At 65.1% G+C, this 24,301-nt stretch overlaps 1 protein-coding gene across 1 annotated transcript in view; it reads right to left on the minus strand.

Moving 5' to 3' along the window:
• The window catches only part of sspo (SCO-spondin), a 1,206,999-nt gene that overhangs the window by 1,011,072 nt on the left and 171,626 nt on the right, over nucleotides 1-24,301 (minus strand). The window contains 1 exon segment of the mRNA XM_072468611.1: nucleotides 19,803-19,897. Within this exon segment, the coding sequence (XP_072324712.1) occupies nucleotides 19,803-19,897 (95 nt within the window).

A 24,301-nucleotide genomic window follows, 5' to 3' on the forward strand; every position in this document is an offset into this window, starting at 1 on the left:
CGGTCGTCACGGCGGTTAGCACTGCTGCCTCACAGCGCCAGGGTCCCGGGCAGCACGGCGGTTAGCACTGCTGCCTCACAGCGCCAGGGTCCCGGAGAGCACGGCGGTTAGCACTGCTGCCTCACAGTGCCAGGGTCCCGGGCAGCACGGCGGTTAGCACTGCTGCCTCACAGCGCCAGGGTCCCGGGCGGCACGGCGGTTAGCACTGCTGCCTCACAGCGCCAGGGTCCCGGAGAGCACGGCGGTTAGCACTGCTGCCTCACAGCGCCAGGGTCCCAGAGAGCACGGCGGTTAGCACTGCTGCCTCACAGCGCCAGGGTCCCGGGCAGCACGGCGGTTAGCACTGCTGCCTCACAGCGCCAGGGTCCCGGGCAGCACGGCGGTTAGCACTGCTGCCTCACAGCGCCAGGGTCCCGGGCAGCACGGCGGTTAGCACTGCTGCCTCACAGCGCCAGGGTCCCGGAGAGCACGGCGATTAGCACTGCTGCCTCACAGCGACAGGGTCCGGGGCGGCACGGCGGTTAGCACTGCTGCCTCACAGCGCCAGGGTCCCGGGCAGCACGGCGGTTAGCACTGCTGCCTCACAGTGCCAGGGTCCCGGGCAGCACGGCGGTTAGCACTGCTGCCTCACAGCGACAGGGTCCGGGGCGGCACGGCGGTTAGCACTGCTGCCTCACAGTGCCAGGGTCCCGGAGAGCACGGCGATTAGCACTGCTGCCTCACAGTGCCAGGGTCCCGGAGAGCACGGCGATTAGCACTGCTGCCTCACAGTGCCAGCGTCCCGGAGAGCACGGCGGTTAGCACTGCTGCCTCACAGCGCCAGGGTCCCGGAGAGCACGGCGGTTAGCACTGCTGCCTCACAGCGCCAGGGTCCCGGAGAGCACGGCGGTTAGCACTGCTGCCTCACAGCGCCAGGGTCCCGTAGAGCACGGCGGTTAGCACTGCTGCCTCACAGCACCAGGGTCCCGGGCGGCACGGCGGTTAGCACTGCTGCCTCACAGCGCCAGGGTCCCGGGCGTCACGGCGGTTAGCACTGCTGCCTCACAGTGCCAGGGTCCCGGGCAGCACGGCGGTTAGCACTGCTGCCTCACAGCGCCAGGGTCCCGGAGAGCACGGCGGTTAGCACTGCTGCCTCACAGTGCCAGGGTCCCGGGCAGCACGGCGGTTAGCACTGCTGCCTCACAGCGCCAGGGTCCCGGAGAGCACGGCGGTTAGCACTGCTGCCTCACAGCGCCAGGGTCCCGGAGAGCACGGCGGTTAGCACTGCTGCCTCACAGCGCCAGGGTCCCAGAGAGCACGGCGGTTAGCACTGCTGCCTCACAGCGCCAGGGTCCCGGGCAGCACGGCGGTTAGCACTGCTGCCTCACAGCGCCAGGGTCCCGGGCCGCACGGCGGTTAGCACTGCTGCCTCACAGCGACAGGGTCCGGGGCGGCACGGCGGTTAGCACTGCTGCCTCACAGCGCCAGGGTCCCGGGCAGCACGGCGGTTAGCACTGCTGCCTCACAGCGACAGGGTCCGGGGCGGCACGGCGGTTAGCACTGCTGCCTCACAGTGCCAGGGTCCCGGAGAGCACGGCGATTAGCACTGCTGCCTCACAGTGCCAGGGTCCCGGAGAGCACGGCGATTAGCACTGCTGCCTCACAGTGCCAGGGTCCCGGAGAGCACGGCGGTTAGCACTGCTGCCTCACAGCACCAGGGTCCCGGGCAGCACGGCGGTTAGCACTGCTGCCTCACAGCGCCAGGGTCCCGGGCCGCACGGCGGTTAGCACTGCTGCCTCACAGCGCCAGGGTCCCGGGCGTCACGGCGGTTAGCACTGCTGCCTCACAGCGCCAGGGTCCCGGGCGTCACGGCGGTTAGCACTGCTGCCTCACAGTGCCAGGGTCCCGGGCCGCACGGCGGTTAGCACTGCTGCCTCACAGCGCCAGGGTCCCGGGCGTCACGGCGGTTAGCACTGCTGCCTCACAGTGCCAGGGTCCCGGGCAGCACGGCGGTTAGCACTGCTGCCTCACAGCACCAGGGTCCCGGAGAGCACGGCGGTTAGCACTGCTGCCTCACAGCGCCAGGGTCCCGGGCAGCACGGCGGTTAGCACTGCTGCCTCACAGCGCCAGGGTCCCGGAGAGCACGGCGGTTAGCACTGCTGCCTCACAGCGCCAGGGTCCCGGAGAGCACGGCGGTTAACACTGCTGCCTCACAGCGCCAGGGTCCCGGAGAGCACGGCGGTTAGCACTGCTGCCTCACAGCGCCAGGGTCCCGGGGGGCACTGCGGTTAGCACTGCTGCCTCACAGGCCCAGGGTCCCGGGCGGCACGGCGGTTAGCACTGCTGCCTCACAGCGCCAGGGTCCCGGAGAGCACGGCGGTTAGCACTGCTGCCTCACACCGCCAGGGTCCCGGAGAGCACGGCGGTTAGCACTACTGCCTCACAGCGCCAGGGTCCCGGAGAGCACGGCGGTTAGCACTGCTGCCTCACAGCGCCAGGGTCCCGGGAGCACGGCGGTTAGCACTGCTGCCTCACAGCGCCAGGGTCCCGGAGAGCACGGCGGTTAGCACTGCTGCCTCACAGTGCCAGGGTCCCGGGCAGGACGGCGGTTAGCACTGCTGCCTCACAGCGCCAGGGTCCCGGGCGGCACGGCGGTTAGCACTGCTGCCTCACAGCGCCAGGGTCCCAGGCGGCACGGCGGTTAGCACTGCTGCCTCACAGCGCCAGGGTCCCGGGCAGCACGGCGGTTAGCACTGCTGCCTCACAGCGCCAGGGTCCCGGAGAGCACGGCGGTTAGCACTGCTGCCTCACAGCGCCAGGGTCCCGGGAGGCACGGCGGTTAGCACTGCTGCCTCACAGCGCCAGGGTCCCGGAGAGCACGACGGTTAGCACTGCTGCCTCACAGGGCCAGGGTCCCGGGCAGCACGGCGGTTAGCACTGCTGCCTCACAGCGCCAGGGTCCCGGGCAGCACGGCGGTTAGCACTGCTGCCTCACAGTGCCAGGGTCCCAGAGAGCACGGCGGTTAGCACTGCTGCCTCACAGCGCCAGGGTCCCGGAGAGCACGGCGGTTAGCACTGCTGCCTCACAGTGCCAGGGTCCCGGAGAGCACGGCGGTTAGCACTGCTGCCTCACAGCGCCAGGGTCCCGGGCAGCACGGCGGTTAGCACTGCTGCCTCACAGTGCCAGGGTCCCGGAGAGCACGGCGGTTAGCACTGCTGCCTCACAGCTCCAGGGTCCCGGGAGGCACGGCGGTTAGCACTGCTGCCTCACAGCGCCAGGGTCCCGGAGAGCACGGCGGTTAGCACTGCTGCCTCACAGCGCCAGGGTCCCGGGCGGCACGGCGGTTAGCACTGCTGCCTCACAGCGCCAGGGTCCCGGAGAGCACGGCGGTTAGCACTGCTGCCTCACAGCGCCAGGGTCCCGGAGAGCACGGCGGTTAGCACTGCTGCCTCACAGCTCCAGGGTCCCGGGCAGCACGGCGGTTAGCACTGCTGCCTCACAGCGCCAGGGTCCCGGAGAGCACGGCGGTTAGCACTGCTGCCTCACAGCGCCAGGGTCCCGGGCGTCACGGCGGTTAGCACTGCTGCCTCACAGCGCCAGGGTCCCGGAGAGCACGGCGGTTAGCACTGCTGCCTCACAGCGCCAGGGTCCCGGGCAGCACGGCGGTTAGCACTGCTGCCTCACAGCGCCAGGGTCCCGGAGAGCACGGCGGTTAGCACTGCTGCCTCACAGCGCCAGGGTCCCGGAGAGCACGGCGGTTAGCACTGCTGCCTCACAGCGCCAGGGTCCCGGAGAGCACGGCGGTTAGCACTGCTGCCTCACAGCGCCAGGGTCCCGGAGAGCACGGCGGTTAGCACTGCTGCCTCACAGTGCCAGGGTCCCGGGCAGCACGGCGGTTAGCACTGCTGCCTCACAGTGCCAGGGTCCCGGAGAGCACGGCGGTTAGCACTGCTGCCTCACAGTGCCAGGGTCCCGGGAGGCACGGCGGTTAGCACTGCTGCCTCACAGTGCCAGGGTCCCGGAGAGCTCGGCGGTTAGCACTGCTGCCTCACAGTGCCAGGGTCCCGGGCGACACGGCGGTTAGCACTGCTGCCTCACAGCGCCAGGGTCCCGGGCGGCACGGCGGTTAGCACTGCTGCCTCACAGCGCCAGGGTCCCGGAGAGCACGGCGGTTAGCACTGCTGCCTCACAGCGCCAGGGTCCCGGGCAGCACGGCGGTTAGCACTGCTGCCTCACAGCGCCAGGGTCCCGGGCAGCACGGCGGTTAGCACTGCTGCCTCACAGTGCCAGGGTCCCGGGCAGCACGGCGGTTAGCACTGCTGCCTCACAACTCCAGGGTCCGGGCAGCACGGCGGTTAGCACTGCTGCCTCACAGCGCCAGGGTCCCGGGCGGCACGGCGGTTAGCACTGCTGCCTCACAGTGCCAGGGTCCCGGAGAGCACGGCGGTTAGCACTGCTGCCTCACAGCGCCAGGGTCCCGGAGAGCACGGCGGTTAGCACTGCTGCCTCACAGCGCCAGGGTCCCGGAGAGCACGGCGGTTAGCACTGCTGCCTCACAGCGCCAGGGTCCCGGGCGTCACGGCGGTTAGCACTGCTGCCTCACAGCGCCAGGGTCCCGGGCTGCACGGCGGTTAGCACTGCTGCCTCACAGCGCCAGGGTCCCGGAGAGCACGGCGGTTAGCACTGCTGCCTCACAGGGCCAGGGTCCCGGGCAGCACGGCGGTTAGCACTGCTGCCTCACAGCGCCAGGGTCCCGGGCAGCACGGCGGTTAGCACTGCTGCCTCACAGTGCCAGGGTCCCGGGCAGCACGGCGGTTAGCACTGCTGCCTCACAGCGCCAGGGTCCCGGGCAGCACGGCGGTTAGCACTGCTGCCTCACAGCGCCAGGGTCCCGGAGAGCACGGCGGTTAGCACTGCTGCCTCACAGCGCCAGGGTCCCGGAGAGCACGGCGGTTAGCACTGCTGCCTCACAGCGCCAGGGTCCCGGGCGTCACGGCGGTTAGCACTGCTGCCTCACAGCGCCAGGGTCCCGGGCGTCACGGCGGTTAGCACTGCTGCCTCACAGTGCCAGGGTCCGGGCAGCACGGCGGTTAGCACTGCTGCCTCACAGCGCCAGGGTCCCGGAGAGCACGGCGGTTAGCACTGCTGCCTCACAGTGCCAGGGTCCCGGGCAGCACGGCGGTTAGCACTGCTGCCTCACAGCGCCAGGGTCCCGGAGAGCACGGCGGTTAGCACTGCTGCCTCACAGTGCCAGGGTCCGGGCAGCACGGCGGTTAGCACTGCTGCCTCACAGCGCCAGGGTCCCGGAGAGCACGGCGGTTAGCACTGCTGCCTCACAGCGCCAGGGTCCCGGAGAGCACGGCGGTTAGCACTGCTGCCTCACAGCGCCAGGGTCCCGGAGAGCACGGCGGTTAGCACTGCTGCCTCACAGCGCCAGGGTCCCGGGCGGCACGGCGGTTAGCACTGCTGCCTCACAGCGCCAGGGTCCCGGGCAGCACGGCGGTTAGCACTGCTGCCTCACAGCGCCAGGGTCCCGGAGAGCACGGCGGTTAGCACTGCTGCCTCACAGCGCCAGGGTCCCGGGCAGCACGGCGGTTAGCACTTCTGCCTCACAGCGCCAGGGTCCCGGAGAGCACGGCGGTTAGCACTGCTGCCTCACAGTGCCAGGGTCCCGGGCAGCACGGCGGTTAGCACTGCTGCCTCACAGTGCCAGGGTCCCGGAGAGCACGGCGGTTAGCACTGCTGCCTCACAGCGCCAGGGTCCCGGAGAGCACGGCGGTTAGCACTGCTGCCTCACAGCGCCAGGGTCCCGGGCAGCACGGCGGTTAGCACTGCTGCCTCACAGCGCCAGGGTCCCGGAGAGCACGGCGGTTAGCACTGCTGCCTCACAGCGCCAGGGTCCCGGAGAGCACGGCGGTTAGCACTGCTGCCTCACAGTGCCAGGGTCCCGGAGAGCACGGCGGTTAGCACTGCTGCCTCACAGTGCCAGGGTCCCGGAGAGCACGGCGGTTAGCACTGCTGCCTCACAGCGCCAGGGTCCCGGGCAGCACGGCGGTTAGCACTGCTGCCTCACAGCGCCAGGGTCCCGGAGAGCACGGCGGTTAGCACTGCTGCCTCACAGCGCCAGGGTCCCGGAGAGCACGGCGGTTAGCACTGCTGCCTCACAGCGCCAGGGTCCCGGAGAGCACGGCGGTTAGCACTGCTGCCTCACAGCGCCAGGGTCCCGGAGAGCACGGCGGTTAGCACTGCTGCCTCACAGCGCCAGGGTCCCGGAGAGCACGGCGGTTAGCACTGCTGCCTCACAGTGCCAGGGTCCCGGGCAGCACGGCGGTTAGCACTGCTGCCTCACAGCGCCAGGGTCCCGGGCAGCACGGCGGTTAGCACTGCTGCCTCACAGCGCCAGGGTCCCGGAGAGCACGGCGGTTAGCACTGCTGCCTCACAGCGCCAGGGTCCCGGAGAGCACGGCGGTTAGCACTGCTGCCTCACAGCGCCAGGGTCCCGGAGAGCACGGCGGTTAGCACTGCTGCCTCACAGCGCCAGGGTCCCGGGCAGCACGGCGGTTAGCACTGCTGCCTCACAGCGCCAGGGTCCCGGGCAGCACGGCGGTTAGCACTGCTGCCTCACAGCGCCAGGGTCCCGGGCAGCACGGCGGTTAGCACTGCTGCCTCACAGTGCCAGGGTCCCGGGCAGCACGGCGGTTAGCACTGCTGCCTCACAGCGCCAGGGTCCCGGGCGGCACGGCGGTTAGCACTGCTGCCTCACAGCGCCAGGGTCCCGTAGAGCACGGCGGTTAGCACTGCTGCCTCACAGCACCAGGGTCCCGGGCGGCACGGCGGTTAGCACTGCTGCCTCACAGCGCCAGGGTCCCGGAGAGCACGGCGGTTAGCACTGCTGCCTCACAGCGCCAGGGTCCCGGGCGTCACGGCGGTTAGCACTGCTGCCTCACAGCGCCAGGGTCCCGGGCGTCACGGCGGTTAGCACTGCTGCCTCACAGTGCCAGGGTCCCGGGCAGCACGGCGGTTAGCACTGCTGCCTCACAGCGCCAGGGTCCCGGAGAGCACGGCGGTTAGCACTGCTGCCTCACAGTGCCAGGGTCCCGGGCAGCACGGCGGTTAGCACTGCTGCCTCACAGCGCCAGGGTCCCGGGCGGCACGGCGGTTAGCACTGCTGCCTCACAGCGCCAGGGTCCCGGAGAGCACGGCGGTTAGCACTGCTGCCTCACAGCGCCAGGGTCCCAGAGAGCACGGCGGTTAGCACTGCTGCCTCACAGCGCCAGGGTCCCGGGCAGCACGGCGGTTAGCACTGCTGCCTCACAGCGCCAGGGTCCCGGAGAGCACGGCGATTAGCACTGCTGCCTCACAGCGACAGGGTCCGGGGCGGCACGGCGGTTAGCACTGCTGCCTCACAGCGCCAGGGTCCCGGGCAGCACGGCGGTTAGCACTGCTGCCTCACAGCGACAGGGTCCGGGGCGGCACGGCGGTTAGCACTGCTGCCTCACAGTGCCAGGGTCCCGGAGAGCACGGCGATTAGCACTGCTGCCTCACAGTGCCAGGGTCCCGGAGAGCACGGCGATTAGCACTGCTGCCTCACAGTGCCAGGGTCCCGGAGAGCACGGCGGTTAGCACTGCTGCCTCACAGCGCCAGGGTCCCGGAGAGCACGGCGGTTAGCACTGCTGCCTCACAGCGCCAGGGTCCCGGAGAGCACGGCGGTTAGCACTGCTGCCTCACAGCGCCAGGGTCCCGTAGAGCACGGCGGTTAGCACTGCTGCCTCACAGCACCAGGGTCCCGGGCGGCACGGCGGTTAGCACTGCTGCCTCACAGCGCCAGGGTCCCGGGCGTCACGGCGGTTAGCACTGCTGCCTCAGTGCCAGGGTCCCGGGCAGCACGGCGGTTAGCACTGCTGCCTCACAGCGCCAGGGTCCCGGAGAGCACGGCGGTTAGCACTGCTGCCTCACAGTGCCAGGGTCCCGGGCAGCACGGCGGTTAGCACTGCTGCCTCACAGCGCCAGGGTCCCGGAGAGCACGGCGGTTAGCACTGCTGCCTCACAGCGCCAGGGTCCCGGAGAGCACGGCGGTTAGCACTGCTGCCTCACAGCGCCAGGGTCCCAGAGAGCACGGCGGTTAGCACTGCTGCCTCACAGCGCCAGGGTCCCGGGCAGCACGGCGGTTAGCACTGCTGCCTCACAGCGCCAGGGTCCCGGGCCGCACGGCGGTTAGCACTGCTGCCTCACAGCGACAGGGTCCGGGGCGGCACGGCGGTTAGCACTGCTGCCTCACAGCGCCAGGGTCCCGGGCAGCACGGCGGTTAGCACTGCTGCCTCACAGCGACAGGGTCCGGGGCGGCACGGCGGTTAGCACTGCTGCCTCACAGTGCCAGGGTCCCGGAGAGCACGGCGATTAGCACTGCTGCCTCACAGTGCCAGGGTCCCGGAGAGCACGGCGATTAGCACTGCTGCCTCACAGTGCCAGGGTCCCGGAGAGCACGGCGGTTAGCACTGCTGCCTCACAGCGCCAGGGTCCCGGAGAGCACGGCGGTTAGCACTGCTGCCTCACAGCGCCAGGGTCCCGGGCAGCACGGCGGTTAGCACTGCTGCCTCACAGTGCCAGGGTCCCGGAGAGCACGGCGGTTAGCACTGCTGCCTCACAGCGCCAGGGTCCCGGAGAGCACGGCGGTTAGCACTGCTGCCTCACAGCGCCAGGGTCCCGGAGAGCACGGCGGTTAGCACTGCTGCCTCACAGCGCCAGGGTCCCGGGCAGCACGGCGGTTAGCACTGCTGCCTCACAGCGCCAGGGTCCCGGAGAGCACGGCGGTTAGCACTGCTGCCTCACAGCGCCAGGGTCCCGGAGAGCACGGCGGTTAACACTGCTGCCTCACAGCGCCAGGGTCCCGGAGAGCACGGCGGTTAGCACTGCTGCCTCACAGCGCCAGGGTCCCGGGGGGCACTGCGGTTAGCACTGCTGCCTCACAGGCCCAGGGTCCCGGGCGGCACGGCGGTTAGCACTGCTGCCTCACAGCGCCAGGGTCCCGGAGAGCACGGCGGTTAGCAATGCTGCCTCACACCGCCAGGGTCCCGGAGAGCACGGCGGTTAGCACTACTGCCTCACAGCGCCAGGGTCCCGGAGAGCACGGCGGTTAGCACTGCTGCCTCACAGCGCCAGGGTCCCGGGAGCACGGCGGTTAGCACTGCTGCCTCACAGCGCCAGGGTCCCGGAGAGCACGGCGGTTAGCACTGCTGCCTCACAGTGCCAGGGTCCCGGGCAGGACGGCGGTTAGCACTGCTGCCTCACAGCGCCAGGGTCCCGGGCGGCACGGCGGTTAGCACTGCTGCCTCACAGCGCCAGGGTCCCAGGCGGCACGGCGGTTAGCACTGCTGCCTCACAGCGCCAGGGTCCCGGGCAGCACGGCGGTTAGCACTGCTGCCTCACAGCGCCAGGGTCCCGGAGAGCACGGCGGTTAGCACTGCTGCCTCACAGCGCCAGGGTCCCGGGAGGCACGGCGGTTAGCACTGCTGCCTCACAGCGCCAGGGTCCCGGAGAGCACGGCGGTTAGCACTGCTGCCTCACAGTGCCAGGGTCCCGGGCAGCACGGCGGTTAGCACTGCTGCCTCACAGCGCCAGGGTCCCGGGCAGCACGGCGGTTAGCACTGCTGCCTCACAGCGCCAGGGTCCCGGAGAGCACGACGGTTAGCACTGCTGCCTCACAGGGCCAGGGTCCCGGGCAGCACGGCGGTTAGCACTGCTGCCTCACAGCGCCAGGGTCCCGGGCAGCACGGCGGTTAGCACTGCTGCCTCACAGTGCCAGGGTCCCAGAGAGCACGGCGGTTAGCACTGCTGCCTCACAGCGCCAGGGTCCCGGAGAGCACGGCGGTTAGCACTGCTGCCTCACAGTGCCAGGGTCCCGGAGAGCACGGCGGTTAGCACTGCTGCCTCACAGCGCCAGGGTCCCGGGAGGCACGGCGGTTAGCACTGCTGCCTCACAGCGCCAGGGTCCCGGGCGGCACGGCGGTTAGCACTGCTGCCTCACAGTGCCAGGGTCCCAGAGAGCACGGCGGTTAGCACTGCTGCCTCACAGCGCCAGGGTCCCGGAGAGCACGGCGGTTAGCACTGCTGCCTCACAGTGCCAGGGTCCCGGAGAGCACGGCGGTTAGCACTGCTGCCTCACAGCGCCAGGGTCCCGGGAGGCACGGCGGTTAGCACTGCTGCCTCACAGCGCCAGGGTCCCGGGAGGCACGGCGGTTAGCACTGCTGCCTCACAGCGCCAGGGTCCCGGAGAGCACGGCGGTTAGCACTGCTGCCTCACAGCGCCAGGGTCCCGGGCGGCACGGCGGTTAGCACTGCTGCCTCACAGCGCCAGGGTCCCGGAGAGCACGGCGGTTAGCACTGCTGCCTCACAGCGCCAGGGTCCCGGAGAGCACGGCGGTTAGCACTGCTGCCTCACAGCTCCAGGGTCCCGGGCAGCACGGCGGTTAGCACTGCTGCCTCACAGCGCCAGGGTCCCGGGCAGCACGGCGGTTAGCACTGCTGCCTCACAGCGCCAGGGTCCCGGAGAGCACGGCGGTTAGCACTGCTGCCTCACAGCGCCAGGGTCCCGGAGAGCACGGCGGTTAGCACTGCTGCCTCACAGCGCCAGGGTCCCGGAGAGCACGGCGGTTAGCACTGCTGCCTCACAGCGCCAGGGTCCCGGAGAGCACGGCGGTTAGCACTGCTGCCTCACAGTGCCAGGGTCCCGGGCAGCACGGCGGTTAGCACTGCTGCCTCACAGTGCCAGGGTCCCGGAGAGCACGGCGGTTAGCACTGCTGCCTCACAGCGCCAGGGTCCCGGAGAGCTCGGCGGTTAGCACTGCTGCCTCACAGTGCCAGGGTCCCGGGCGACACGGCGGTTAGCACTGCTGCCTCACAGCGCCAGGGTCCCGGGCGGCACGGCGGTTAGCACTGCTGCCTCACAGCGCCAGGGTCCCGGAGAGCACGGCGGTTAGCACTGCTGCCTCACAGCGCCAGGGTCCCGGGCAGCACGGCGGTTAGCACTGCTGCCTCACAGCGCCAGGGTCCCGGGCAGCACGGCGGTTAGCACTGCTGCCTCACAGTGCCAGGGTCCCGGGCAGCACGGCGGTTAGCACTGCTGCCTCACAGCTCCAGGGTCCCGGGCAGCACGGCGGTTAGCACTGCTGCCTCACAACTCCAGGGTCCGGGCAGCACGGCGGTTAGCACTGCTGCCTCACAGCTCCAGGGTCCCGGAGAGCACGGCGGTTAGCACTGCTGCCTCACAGCGCCAGGGTCCCGGGCGGCACGGCGGTTAGCACTGCTGCCTCACAGCGCCAGGGTCCCGGAGAGCACGGCGGTTAGCACTGCTGCCTCACAGCGCCAGGGTCCCGGGAGGCACGGCGGTTAGCACTGCTGCCTCACAACTCCAGGGTCCGGGCAGCACGGCGGTTAGCACTGCTGCCTCACAGCGCCAGGGTCCCGGAGAGCACGGCGGTTAGCACTGCTGCCTCACAGCGCCAGGGTCCCGGGAGGCACGGCGGTTAGCACTGCTGCCTCACAGAGCCAGGGTCCCGGGAGGCACGGCGGTTAGCACTGCTGCCTCACAGCGCCAGGGTCCCGGAGAGCACGGCGGTTAGCACTGCTGCCTCACAGCGCCAGGGTCCCGGGCAGCACGGCGGTTAGCACTGCTGCCTCACAGCGCCAGGGTCCCGGAGAGCACGGCGGTTAGCACTGCTGCCTCACAGCGCCAGGGTCCCGGAGAGCACGGCGGTTAGCACTGCTGCCTCACAGCGCCAGGGTCCCGGAGAGCACGGCGGTTAGCACTGCTGCCTCACAGCGCCAGGGTCCCGGGCAGCACGGCGGTTAGCACTGCTGCCTCACAGCACCAGGGTCCCGGAGAGCACGGCGGTTAGCACTGCTGCCTCACAGTGCCAGGGTCCCGGAGAGCACGGCGGTTAGCACTGCTGCCTCACAGTGCCAGGGTCCCGGGCAGCACGGCGGTTAGCACTGCTGCCTCACAGTGCCAGGGTCCCGGAGAGCACGGCGGTTAGCACTGCTGCCTCACAGCGCCAGGGTCCCGGAGAGCACGGCGGTTAGCACTGCTGCCTCACAGCGCCAGGGTCCCGGAGAGCACGGCGGTTAGCACTGCTGCCTCACAGCGCCAGGGTCCCGGAGAGCACGGCGGTTAGCACTGCTGCCTCACAGCGCCAGGGTCCCGGGAGGCACGGCGGTTGGCACTGCTGCCTCACAGCGCCAGGGTCCCGGGCAGCACGGCGGTTAGCACTGCTGCCTCACAGCGCCAGGGTCCCGGAGAGCACGGCGGTTAGCACTGCTGCCTCACAGCGCCAGGGTCCCGGGAGGCACGGCGGTTAGCACTGCTGCCTCACAGCGCCAGGGTCCCGGAGAGCACGGCGGTTAGCACTGCTGCCTCACAGCGCCAGGGTCCCGGAGAGCACGGCGGTTAGCACTGCTGCCTCACAGTGCCAGGGTCCCGGGCGGCACGGCGGTTAGCACTGCTGCCTCACAGCGCCAGGGTCCCGGAGAGCACGGCGGTTAGCACTGCTGCCTCACAGCGCCAGGGTCCCGGAGAGCACGGCGGTTAGCACTGCTGCCTCACAGCGCCAGGGTCCCGGAGAGCACGGCGGTTAGCACTGCTGCCTCACAGCGCCAGGGTCCCGGGCAGCACGGCGGTTAGCACTGCTGCCTCACAGCGCCAGGGTCCCGGGCAGCACGGCGGTTAGCACTGCTGCCTCACAGTGCCAGGGTCCCGGGCGGCACGGCGGTTAGCACTGCTGCCTCACAGCGCCAGGGTCCCGGAGAGCACGGCGGTTAGCACTGCTGCCTCACAGCGCCAGGGTCCCGGAGAGCACGGCGGTTAGCACTGCTGCCTCACAGTGCCAGGGTCCCGGAGAGCACGGCGGTTAGCACTGCTGCCTCACAGCGCCAGGGTCCCGGAGAGCACGGCGGTTAGCACTGCTGCCTCACAGCGCCAGGGTCCCGGAGAGCACGGCGGTTAGCACTGCTGCCTCACAGCGCCAGGGTCCCGGAGAGCACGGCGGTTAGCACTGCTGCCTCACAGCGCCAGGGTCCCGGAGAGCACGGCGGTTAGCACTGCTGCCTCACAGCGCCAGGGTCCCGGGCAGCACGGCGGTTAGCACTGCTGCCTCACAGCGCCAGGGTCCCGGGCAGCACGGCGGTTAGCACTGCTGCCTCACAGTGCCAGGGTCCCGGGCGGCACGGCGGTTAGCACTGCTGCCTCACAGCGCCAGGGTCCCGGAGAGCACGGCGGTTAGCACTGCTGCCTCACAGCGCCAGGGTCCCGGAGAGCACGGCGGTTAGCACTGCTGCCTCACAGTGCCAGGGTCCCGGAGAGCACGGCGGTTAGCACTGCTGCCTCACAGCGCCAGGGTCCCGGAGAGCACGGCGGTTAGCACTGCTGCCTCACAGCGCCAGGGTCCCGGAGAGCACGGCGGTTAGCACTGCTGCCTCACAGCGCCAGGGTCCCGGAGAGCACGGCGGTTAGCACTGCTGCCTCACAGCGCCAGGGTCCCGGGCAGCACGGCGGTTAGCACTGCTGCCTCACAGCGCCAGGGTCCCGGGCCGCACGGCGGTTAGCACTGCTGCCTCACAGCGCCAGGGTCCCGGAGAGCACGGCGGTTAGCACTGCTGCCTCACAGCGCCAGGGACCGGGCAGCACGGCGGTTAGCACTGCTGCCTCACAGCGCCAGGGTCCCGGGCAGCACGGCGGTTAGCACTGCTGCCTCACAGCGCCAGGGTCCCGGGCCGCACGGCGGTTAGCACTGCTGCCTCACAGCGCCAGGGTCCCGGAGAGCACGGCGGTTAGCACTGCTGCCTCACAGCGCCAGGGTCCCGGAGAGCACGGCGGTTAGCACTGCTGCCTCACAGCGCCAGGGTCCCGGAGAGCACGGCGGTTAGCACTGCTGCCTCACAGTGCCAGGGTCCCGGGCGGCACGGCGGTTAGCACTGCTGCCTCACAGCGCCAGGGTCCCGGAGAGCACGGCGGTTAGCACTGCTGCCTCACAGTGCCAGGGTCCCGGAGAGCACGGCGATTAGCACTGCTGCCTCACAGCGCCAGGGTCCCGGAGAGCACGGCGGTTAGCACTGCTGCCTCACAGCGCCAGGGTCCCGGGCAGCATGGCGGTTAGCACTGCTGCCTCACAGCGCCAGGGTCCCGGAGAGCACGGCGATTAGCACTGCTGCCTCACAGTGCCAGGGTCCCGGAGAGCACGGCGGTTAGCACTGCTGCCTCACAGCGCCAGGGTCCCGGAGAGCACGGCGGTTAGCACTGCTGCCTCACAGTGCCAGGGTCCCGGAGAGCACGGCGGTTAGCACTGCTGCCTCACAGCACCAGGGTCCCGGAGAGCACGGCGGTTAGCACTGCTGCCTCACAGCGCCAGGGTCCCGGAGAGCACGGCGGTTAGCACTGCTGCCTCACAGAGCCAGGGTCCCGGGCAGCACGGCGGTTAGCACTGCTGCCTCACAGCACCAGGGTCCCGGGCAGCACGGCGGTTAGCACTGCTGCCTCACAGCGCCAGGGTCCCGGGCGACACGGCGGTTAGCACTGCTGCCTCACAGGGCCAGGGTCCCGGGCAGCACGGCGGTTAGCACTGCTGCCTCACAGCGCCAGGGTCCCGGAGAGCACGGCGGTTAGCACTGCTGCCTCACGGCGCCAGGGTCCCGGAGAGCACGGCGGTTAGCACTGCTGCCTCACAGCGCCAGGGTCCCGGGCAGCACGGCGGTTAGCACTGCTGCCTCACAGCGCCAGGGTCCCGGAGAGCACGGCGGTTAGCGCTGCTGCCTCACAGCGCCAGGGTCCCGGAGAGCACGGCGGTTAGCACTGCTGCCTCACAGCGCCAGGGTCCCGGGCAGCATGGCGGTTAGCACTGCTGCCTCACAGCGCCAGGGTCCCGGAGAGCACGGCGGTTAGCACTGCTGCCTCACAGGGCCAGGGTCCCGGGCAGCACGGCGGTTAGCACTGCTGCCTCACAGCGCCAGGGTCCCGGGGAGGCACGGCGGTTAGCACTGCTGCCTCACAGCGCCAGGGTCCCGGGCAGCACGGCGGTTAGCACTGCTGCCTCACAGCGCCAGGGTCCCGGAGAGCACGGCGGTTAGCACTGCTGCCTCACAGAGCCCGGGTCGCGGAGAGCACGGCGGTTAGCACTGCTGCCTCACAGCGCCAGGGTCCCGGAGAGCACGGCGGTTAGCACTGCTGCCTCACAGCGCCAGGGTCCCGGAGAGCACGGCGGTTAGCACTGCTGCCTCACAGGGCCAGGGTCCCGGGCAGCACGGCGGTTAGCACTGCTGCCTCACAGGGCCAGGGTCCCGGGAGGCACGGCGGTTAGCACTGCTGCCTCACAGCGCCAGGGTCCCGGGCCGCACGGCGGTTAGCACTGCTGCCTCACAGCGCCAGGGTCCCGGAGAGCACGGCGGTTAGCACTGCTGCCTCACAGCGCCAGGGTCCCGGAGAGCACGGCGGTTAGCACTGCTGCCTCACAGCGCCAGGGTCCCGGGCCGCACGGCGGTTAGCACTGCTGCCTCACAGCGCCAGGGTCCCGGAGAGCACGGCGGTTAGCACTGCTGCCTCACAGCGCCAGGGTCCCGGGCAGCACGGCGGTTAGCACTGCTGCCTCACAGTGCCAGGGTCCCGACGGCACGGCGGTTAGCACTGCTGCCTCACAGCGCCAGGGTCCCGGAGAGTACGGCGGTTAGCACTGCTGCCTCACAGTGCCAGGGTCACGGAGAGCACGGCGGTTAGCACTGCTGCCTCACAGCGCCAGGGTCCCGGAGAGCACGGCGGTTAGCACTGCTGCCTCACAGCGCCAGGGCCCCGGAGAGCACGGCGGTTAGCACTGCTGCCTCACAGCGCCAGGGTCCCGGGCAGCACGGCGGTTAGCACTGCTGCCTCACAGCGCCAGGGCCCCGGAGAGCACGGCGGTTAGCACTGCTGCCTCACAGCGCCAGGGTCCCGGAGAGCACGGCGGTTAGCACTGCTGCCTCACAGCGCCAGGGTCCCGGAGAGCACGGCGGTTAGCACTGCTGCCTCACAGCGCCAGGGTCCCGGAGAGCACGGCGGTTAGCACTGCTGCCTCACAGCGCCAGGGTCCCGGAGAGCACGGCGGTTAGCACTGCTGCCTCACAGCCAGGGTCCCGGGCAGCACGGCGGTTAGCACTGCTGCCTCACAGCACCAGGGTCCCGGAGAGCACGGCGGTTAGCACTGCTGCCTCACAGCGCCAGGGTCCCGGGCGGCACGGCGGTTAGCACTGCTGCCTCACAGCGCCAGGGTCCCGGGCAGCACGGCGGTTAGCACTGCTGCCTCACAGCGCCAGGGTCCCGGAGAGCACGGCGGTTAGCACTGCTGCCTCACAGTGCCAGGGTCCCGGGCGGCACGGCGGTTAGCACTGCTGCCTCACAGCGCCAGGGTCCCGGGCGGCACGGCGGTTAGCACTGCTGCCTCACAGCGCCAGGGTCCCGGAGAGCACGGCGGTTAGCACTGCTGCCTCACAGCGCCAGGGTCCCGGGCGGCACGGCGGTTAGCACTGCTGCCTCACAGCGCCAGGGTCCCGGAGAGCACGGCGGTTAGCACTGCTGCCTCACAGCGCCAGGGTCCCGGAGAGCACGGCGGTTAGCACTGCTGCCTCACAGCGCCAGGGTCCCGGGCCGCACGGCGGTTAGCACTGCTGCCTCACTGGGCCAGGGTCCCGGGCAGCACGGCGGTTAGCACTGCTGCCTCACAGCGCCAGGGTCCCGGGCGGCACGGCGGTTAGCACTGCTGCCTCACAGCGCCAGGGTCCCGGGAGGCACGGCGGTTAGCACTGCTGCCTCACAGCGCCAGGGTCCCGGGCAGCACGGCGGTTAGCACTGCTGCCTCACAGTGCCAGGGTCCCGGGCAGCACGGCGGTTAGCACTGCTGCCTCACAGCGCCAGGGTCCCGGGCAGCACGGCGGTTAGCACTGCTGCCTCACAGCGCCAGGGTCCCGGAGAGCACGGCGGTTAGCACTGCTGCCTCACAGTGCCAGGGTCCCGGGCAGCACGGCGGTTAGCACTGCTGCCTCACAGGGCCAGGGTCCAGGGCAGCACGGCGGTTAGCACTGCTGCCTCACAGCGCCAGGGTCCCGGAGAGCACGGCGGTTAGCACTGCTGCCTCACAGCGCCAGGGTCCCGGAGAGCACGGCGGTTAGCACTGCTGCCTCACAGTGCCAGGGTCCCGGGCGGCACGGCGGTTAGCACTGCTGCCTCACAGCGCCAGGGTCCCGGGCGGCACAGCGGTTAGCACTGCTGCCTCACAGCGCCAGGGTCCCAGAGAGCACGGCGGTTAGCACTGCTGCCTCACAGCACCAGGGTCCCGGAGAGCACGGCGGTTAGCACTGCTGCCTCAGAGTGCCAGGGTCCCGGAGAGCACGGCGGTTAGCACTGCTGCCTCACAGCGCCAGGGTCCCGGAGAGCACGGCGGTTAGCACTGCTGCCTCACAGCACCAGGGTCCCGGAGAGCACGGCGGTTAGCACTGCTGCCTCACAGCGCCAGGGTCCCGGGCAGCACGGCGGTTAGCACTGCTGCCTCACAGCGCCAGGGTCCCGGGAGGCACGGCGGTTAGCACTGCTGCCTCACAGCGCCAGGGTCCCGGAGAGCACGGCGGTTAGCACTGCTGCCTCACAGCGCCAGGGTCCCGGAGAGCACGGCGGTTAGCACTGCTGCCTCACAGCGCCAGGGTCCCGGAGAGCACGGCGGTTAGCACTGCTGCCTCACAGCCCTAACCCTAACCCTAACCCTATCACGGCCATTCCACCTAACCTGCACCTCTTTGGACTGTGGGAGGAAACCGGAGCACCCGGAGGAAACCCACGCAGACATAGGGGGGACGTGCAGACTCCGCACAGACAGTGACCCAGCGGGGAATCGAACCTGGGACCTGTCATAATATCCACTCATGTATATAATGAGATGCAGACAGGCAGTGATTGACACACAGGATAACCAATGAACACACACGACACAGAACAACCAATCACCAGACAGGACACCACCACTAGAAAGCACACAGGGCATTAAGACTCTCCCTCTCTCTACAGGACACAGCGACTGAGATAGTCAGAGTGCACAAGCCAGTGAGCACTATCACCATGAGGTAAAGTTAGTCTGGTCAGGCCAGTCGGAGGTTATCAGTTAGACTGATAGAGTGTCAACTCACAGCAGACTATCAATGCAACTGATAACCTCCGAGTTGCACTGTTAGTCAGGAATGAAGTTAAATCGATAGCAAGGAGCGATATTGGGTCAGAAGGCACAGAATCTCTGTGGGTAGAGTTGAGGAATCGCAACGGTAAAAAGACCCTGATGGGAGTTATGTACGGGCCCCGTGAGGCAGAAAATAAATCAGGAGATAGAAAAGGCTGTAAAAAAGGCAATATCACAATAATCATGGGGGACTTCAATATGCAGGTGGACTGGGAAAATCAGGGGTGGGATTCTCCGCTATCCGGCGGGGACGACCAGCGCACCGCGATTCCCGCCCTGGCAAATCCCCAGTGGGGCGGGATTCACGCCGCCCCCCCCGCCGATTCTCAGGCCCTGCGGGGGGGGGGGGGGGGGGGGGGGGCAAAGAACCCCGCCCCAGGTTGGTAGTGGATCCCAAGAAAAGGAATGTGTGGATAAAAGCAAATTACTGCGGATTCTGGAATCTGAAACCAAAGAGAAAATGCTGGAAAATCTCAGCAGGTCCGGCAGCATCTGTAGGGAGAGAAAAGAGCGAACGTTTCGAGTCCGATGTATAAGGCTCTGGTCAGACCCCATTTGGAGTATTGTGAGCAGTTCTGGGCCCCGTATCAAAGGAAGGATATGCTGGCCTTGGAAAGGGTCCAGAGGAGGTTCACAAGAATGATCCCTGGAATGAAGAGCTTGTTGTATGAGGAACGGTTGAGGACTCTGGGTCTGTACTCGTTGGAGTTTAGAAGGATGAGGGGGGATCTTATTGAAACTTACAGGATACTGCGAGGCCTGGATAGAGTGGACGTGGAGAGGATGTTTCCACTTGTAGGAAAAACTAGAACCCGAGGACACCATCTCAGACTAAAGGGACGATCCTTTAAAACAGAGATGAGGAGGAATTTCTTCAGCCAGAGGGTGGTGAATCTGTGGAACTCTTTGCCGCAGAAGGCTGTGGAGGCCAAATCACTGAGTGTCTTTAAGACAGAGATAGATCGGTTCTTGATTAATAAGGGGGTCAGGGGTTATGGGGAGAAGGCAGGAGAATGGGGATGAGAAAATATCAGCCATGATTGAATAGCGGAGCAGACTCAATGGGCCGAGTGGCCTAATTCTGCTCCTGTGTCTTAGGGTCTTATTGTTTACGGCCGGCCAACAGGTTTGCCTGTCTTGCCTGTGCCGGGAGAGGCACGCCTGACTCGTTCACAAACACTTTTTTTCCCTTCTGCAAGCGGGGGCTCGGGTAAAACTGAAAGTGCGCCAATGTTCCCGCTTGACCTTTATTGACTCCAGGGAGCGGTGATCAGAAGTTGACCAATCGGGATTCCCAATTTGAAAGCGGTAAATAATGAGCAAAGATCCTGTGGCACGGCAGCGCAGTGGTTAGCACAGCTGCTTCACAGCTCCAGGGTCCCAGGTTCAATTCCCGGCTTGGGACACTGTCTGTGCGGAGTCTGCACAGGGAGGGGGACTAACAATGGGGAGGTGGGGGGTGTAATTCTCTGCATCGGTGGCTCACACACTGGGAGGCCATTTCGCCTGCTCTCTTCCTGCTGCCCCTCTACAGGGACACTTCCCCAAATGAATTCACCCTGTCAAGGAGCAGGACAGTTACCATTCGTTGCAATCCTTCTCGATGGTCTGATTCCTCTGGTACTGGCGGCCGTTATGGTGACATGGACAGTCTGCTGGAGGCACACAGGAATCTCCCTGTCAACACAAACACAAACCCTCACACAAAAGCAACAATGAGACACGGGGCAGACACACACATACAGTACAGTCTCTCACACACACATACAGTACAGTCTCTCACACACAGTACAGTCTCTCACACACAGTACAGTCTCTCTCACACACACACACACACACACAGTAGTCTCTCTCACACACACATACAGTACAGTCTCTCACACACACAGTACAGTCTCTCACACACACACACACAGTACAGTCTCTCACACACACAGTACAGTCTCTCACACACACAGTACAGTCTCTCACACACACACACACACACACACACAGTACAGTCTCTCTCACACACACAGTAGTCTCTCTCACACACACAGTAGTCTCTCTCACACACACAGTACAGTCTCTCTCTCACACACAGTACAGTCTCTCTCTCTCACACACAGTACAGTCTCTCTCTCTCACACACAGTACAGTCTCTCTCTCTCACACACAGTAGTCTCACACACACACACACACAGTACAGTCTCTCTCACACACACACAGTACAGTCTCACACACACACAGTACAGTCTCTCTCTCACACACACAGTAGTCTCTCTCACACACACACACAGTACACTCTCTCTCTCACACACACACACAGTACAGTCTCTCTCTCTCACACACACAGTACAGTCTCTCTCTCACACACACAGTACAGTCTCTCTCTCTCTCACACACAGTACAGTCTCTCTCTCTCTCACACACACAGTACAGTCTCTCTCTCTCACACACACAGTACAGTCTCTCTCTCTCTCTCACACACAGTACAGTCTCTCTCTCTCTCACACACACACAGTACAGTCTCTCTCTCTCTCTCTCTCTCTCACACACACACACACACACACACACACACACACAGTACACTCCCTCTCTCACACACACAGTACAGTCTCTCTCTCTCTCACACAGCCCGGCCAGGTGGTAGAAGTTTCAGTAGGGGAGCATTTTGGTAACAGTGACCACAATTCAGTAAGTTTTAAAGTACTGGTGGACAAGGATAAGAGTGGTCCTAGGATGAATGTGCTAAATTGGGGGAAGGCTAATTCTAACAATATTAGGCGGGAACTGATGAACCTAGATTGGGGGCGGATGTTTGAGGGCAAATCATCATCTGACATGTGGGAGGCTTTCAAGTGGCAGTTGAAAGGAATTCAGGACCAGCATGTTCCTGTGAAGAAGAAGGATAAATACGGCATTTTTCGGGAACCTTGGATAACGAGAGATATTGAAGGCCTCGTCAAAAAGAAAAAGGAGGCATTTGTCAGGGCTAAAAGGCTGGGAACAGACGAAACCTGAGTGGAATATAAGGAAAGTAGGAAGGAACTTAAGCAAGGAGTCAGGAGGGCTAAAAGGGGTCACGAAAAGTCATTGGCAAATAGGGTTAAGGAAAATCCCAAGGCTTTTTACACGTACATAAAAAGCAAGAGGGTAGCCAGGGAAAGGGTTGGCCCACTGAAGGATAGGCAAGGGAATCTATGTGTGGAGCCAGAGGAAATGGGCGAGGTACTAAATGAATACTTTGCATCAGTATTCACCAAAGAGAAGGAATTGGTAGATGTTGAGTCTGGAGAAGGGTGTGTAGATAGCCTGGGTCACATTGTGATCCAAAAAGACGAGGTGTTGGGTGTCTTAAAAAATATTAAGGTAGATAAGTCCCCAGGGCCTGATGGGATCTACCCCAGAATACTGAAGGAGGCTGGAGAGGAAATTGCTGAGGCCTTGACAGAAATCTTTGGATCCTCGCTGTCTTCAGGGGATGTCCCGGAGGACTGGAGAATAGCCAATGTTGTTCCTCTGTTTAAGAAGGGTAGCAGTGGGACTTCCGGGTGCGGCGATGACCAGCTGAGTCGCACGTTTCGGCAGCTCCCGGTGAAACGGACTTTTGGGCTCTTGATAGGAGCCCCAACGGCAATTTTGACGGCTAAAAACACTGTGCGGTAAACCAGAAGGGAATCCCCCCTGGATACGGATGGAAAAAGGAGGAGAAAGTGGCCGGATTGCAGTGGATCCTTTAGAACAGTGGCAAGGAAGGCAAGCAAAAACCAAGATGGCGTCGGAAGGTGGCAGTTTAACATGGGGCCCTGAACAACAAGAGTTCTTGAAATGCTGTGTGGAAGAGATCAAAAAGGAAATGAAGAAAGAGCTGTTGGCCCCGATACTACAGGCGATCGAAGGGCTAAAGGAGGAACAAAAGACCCAGGAGCGGGAGCTTCGGGTCGTGAAGGCAAAGGCAGCCGAGAATGAGGACGACATACAGGGCCTGGTGGTGAAGACGGAGACGCATGAGGCACATCAGAAACGATGTGTGGAGAGGTTGGAGGCACTGGAGAACAACGCAAGGAGGAACAACCTGAGGATTCTTGGTCTTCCTGAAGGTGCGGAGGGAGCGGACGTCGGGGCATATGTGAGCACGATGCTGCACTCGTTAATGGGAGCGGAGGCCCCGGCGGGTCCGCTGGAGGTGGAGGGAGCATACCGAGTGATGGCGCGAGGATCGAGAGCAGGAGAAATTCCCAGAGCCATAGTGGTGAGATTCCTCCGTTTTAAGGATAGAGAAATGGTCCTTAGATGGGCAAAGAAAACTCGGAGCAGTAAATGGGAGAACGCGGTGATCCGCGTTTATCAAGACTGGAGTGCGGAGGTGGCGAGAAGGAGGGCGAGCTTTAATCGGGCCAAGGCGGTGCTTCACAAAAAGAAGATAAAATTTGGAATGCTGCAACCGGCAAGACTGTGGGTCACATATCGAGGGAGGCACCACTACTTTGAGACGGCGGATGAAGCGTGGACTTTTATTGTGGAAGAAAAACTGGAATGAGCGGGTTATTAAAAAGAACGTTTGAACAAAGTGGTGGGGCGAATGTGGGGGGCGAAGAGGGGGGTTAAAAAGGGGGGAAAGAGGAGTTTTATGTACTAATCCTGCGATGTGGTAACTTTTCTCTCTTCCACAGGTGGTGATGGGGGAGTAGGGGAGGTGGAGGAGATGGGGCGTTGGCCATTGGGGGCGGGGCCAAGGGAGAAGCGCGGGCTTGGTTCCCGCGCTATGATAATCATGGCGGGAATAGAGAAGCAGGAAGGAGGGGGCGTCGCACGGTGCGAGCCGAGGTCACGGGGGGAAGCCGAGGTCGGCCAGAGTTTGCTGACTTCTGGGAGCAACATGGGGGGAGTAATTACGCTAGCGGGGGATCTAGCGGGGGGGGGTGGGAGGGGGGAATTACTGGGTTGCTGCTGCTGGGGAGAGGGGGGAGCTGGTATGGGAGGGGATGGGCGGGGGGGCACCGCCTGGGGGAGAGACAGCTGCGTGGGAACCGGGTGAGGAGCTGGAAAAAGGGGATGGCTAATCGACAAGGGGGGGGGGGGTAGGAAGCCCCCCAACCCGGCTGATCACGTGGAACGTGAGAGGGCTGAACGGGCCGATAAAGAGGGCACGGGTACTCGCACACCTTAAGAAACTTAAAGCAGATGTGGTCATGTTACAGGAAACGCACCTGAAACTGATAGGTCAGGTTAGGTTGCGCAAAGGATGGGTGGGGCAGGTGTTCCATTCGGGGCTGGATGCGAAAAACAGGGGGGTGGCTATATTAGTGGGGAAGCGGGTAGTGTTCGAGGCAAAGACTATAGTGGCGGATAACGGGGGCAGATACGTGATGGTGAGTGGCAAACTACAGGGGGAGACGGTGGTTTTGGTAAACGTATATGCCCCGAACTGGGATGATGCCAATTTTATGAGGCGGATGCTAGGACGCATTCCGGACCTAGAGATGGGAAAGCTGATAATGGGGGGAGATTTTAATACGGTGTTGGAACCAGGGCTGGATAGGTCGAAGTCCAGGACTGGAAGGAGGCCGGCAGCAGCCAAGGTACTTAAAGATTTTATGGAGCAGATGGGAGGTGTAGACCCGTGGAGATTTAGCAGACCTAGGAGTAAGGAGTTCTCGTTTTTCTCCTATGTCCATAAAGTCTACTCGCGAATAGACTTTTTTGTGCTGGGAAGGGCGTTGATCCCGAAGGTGAGGGGAACGGAGTATACGGCTATAGCCATTTCGAATCACGCTCCACACTGGGTAGACTTGGAGATAGGGGAGGAAACAGGAGGGCGCCCACCCTGGAGAATGGACATGGGACTAATGGCAGATGAGGGGGTGTGTCTAAGGGTGAGGGGGTGCATTGAAAAGTACTTGGAACTCAATGATAATGGGGAGGTTCAGGTGGGAGTGGTCTGGGAGGCGCTGAAGGCGGTGGTTAGAGGAGAGCTGATATCAATAAGGGCACATAAAGGGAAGCAGGAGAGTAAGGAACGGGAGCGGTTGCTGCAAGAACTTTTGAGGGTGGACAGACAATATGCGGAAGCACCGGAGGAGGGACTGTACAGGGAAA

The sequence above is a fragment of the Scyliorhinus torazame genome, chromosome 11 (genome assembly GCF_047496885.1).
Source record: "Scyliorhinus torazame isolate Kashiwa2021f chromosome 11, sScyTor2.1, whole genome shotgun sequence".
NCBI classification, from domain to species: Eukaryota; Metazoa; Chordata; class Chondrichthyes; order Carcharhiniformes; family Scyliorhinidae; genus Scyliorhinus; species Scyliorhinus torazame.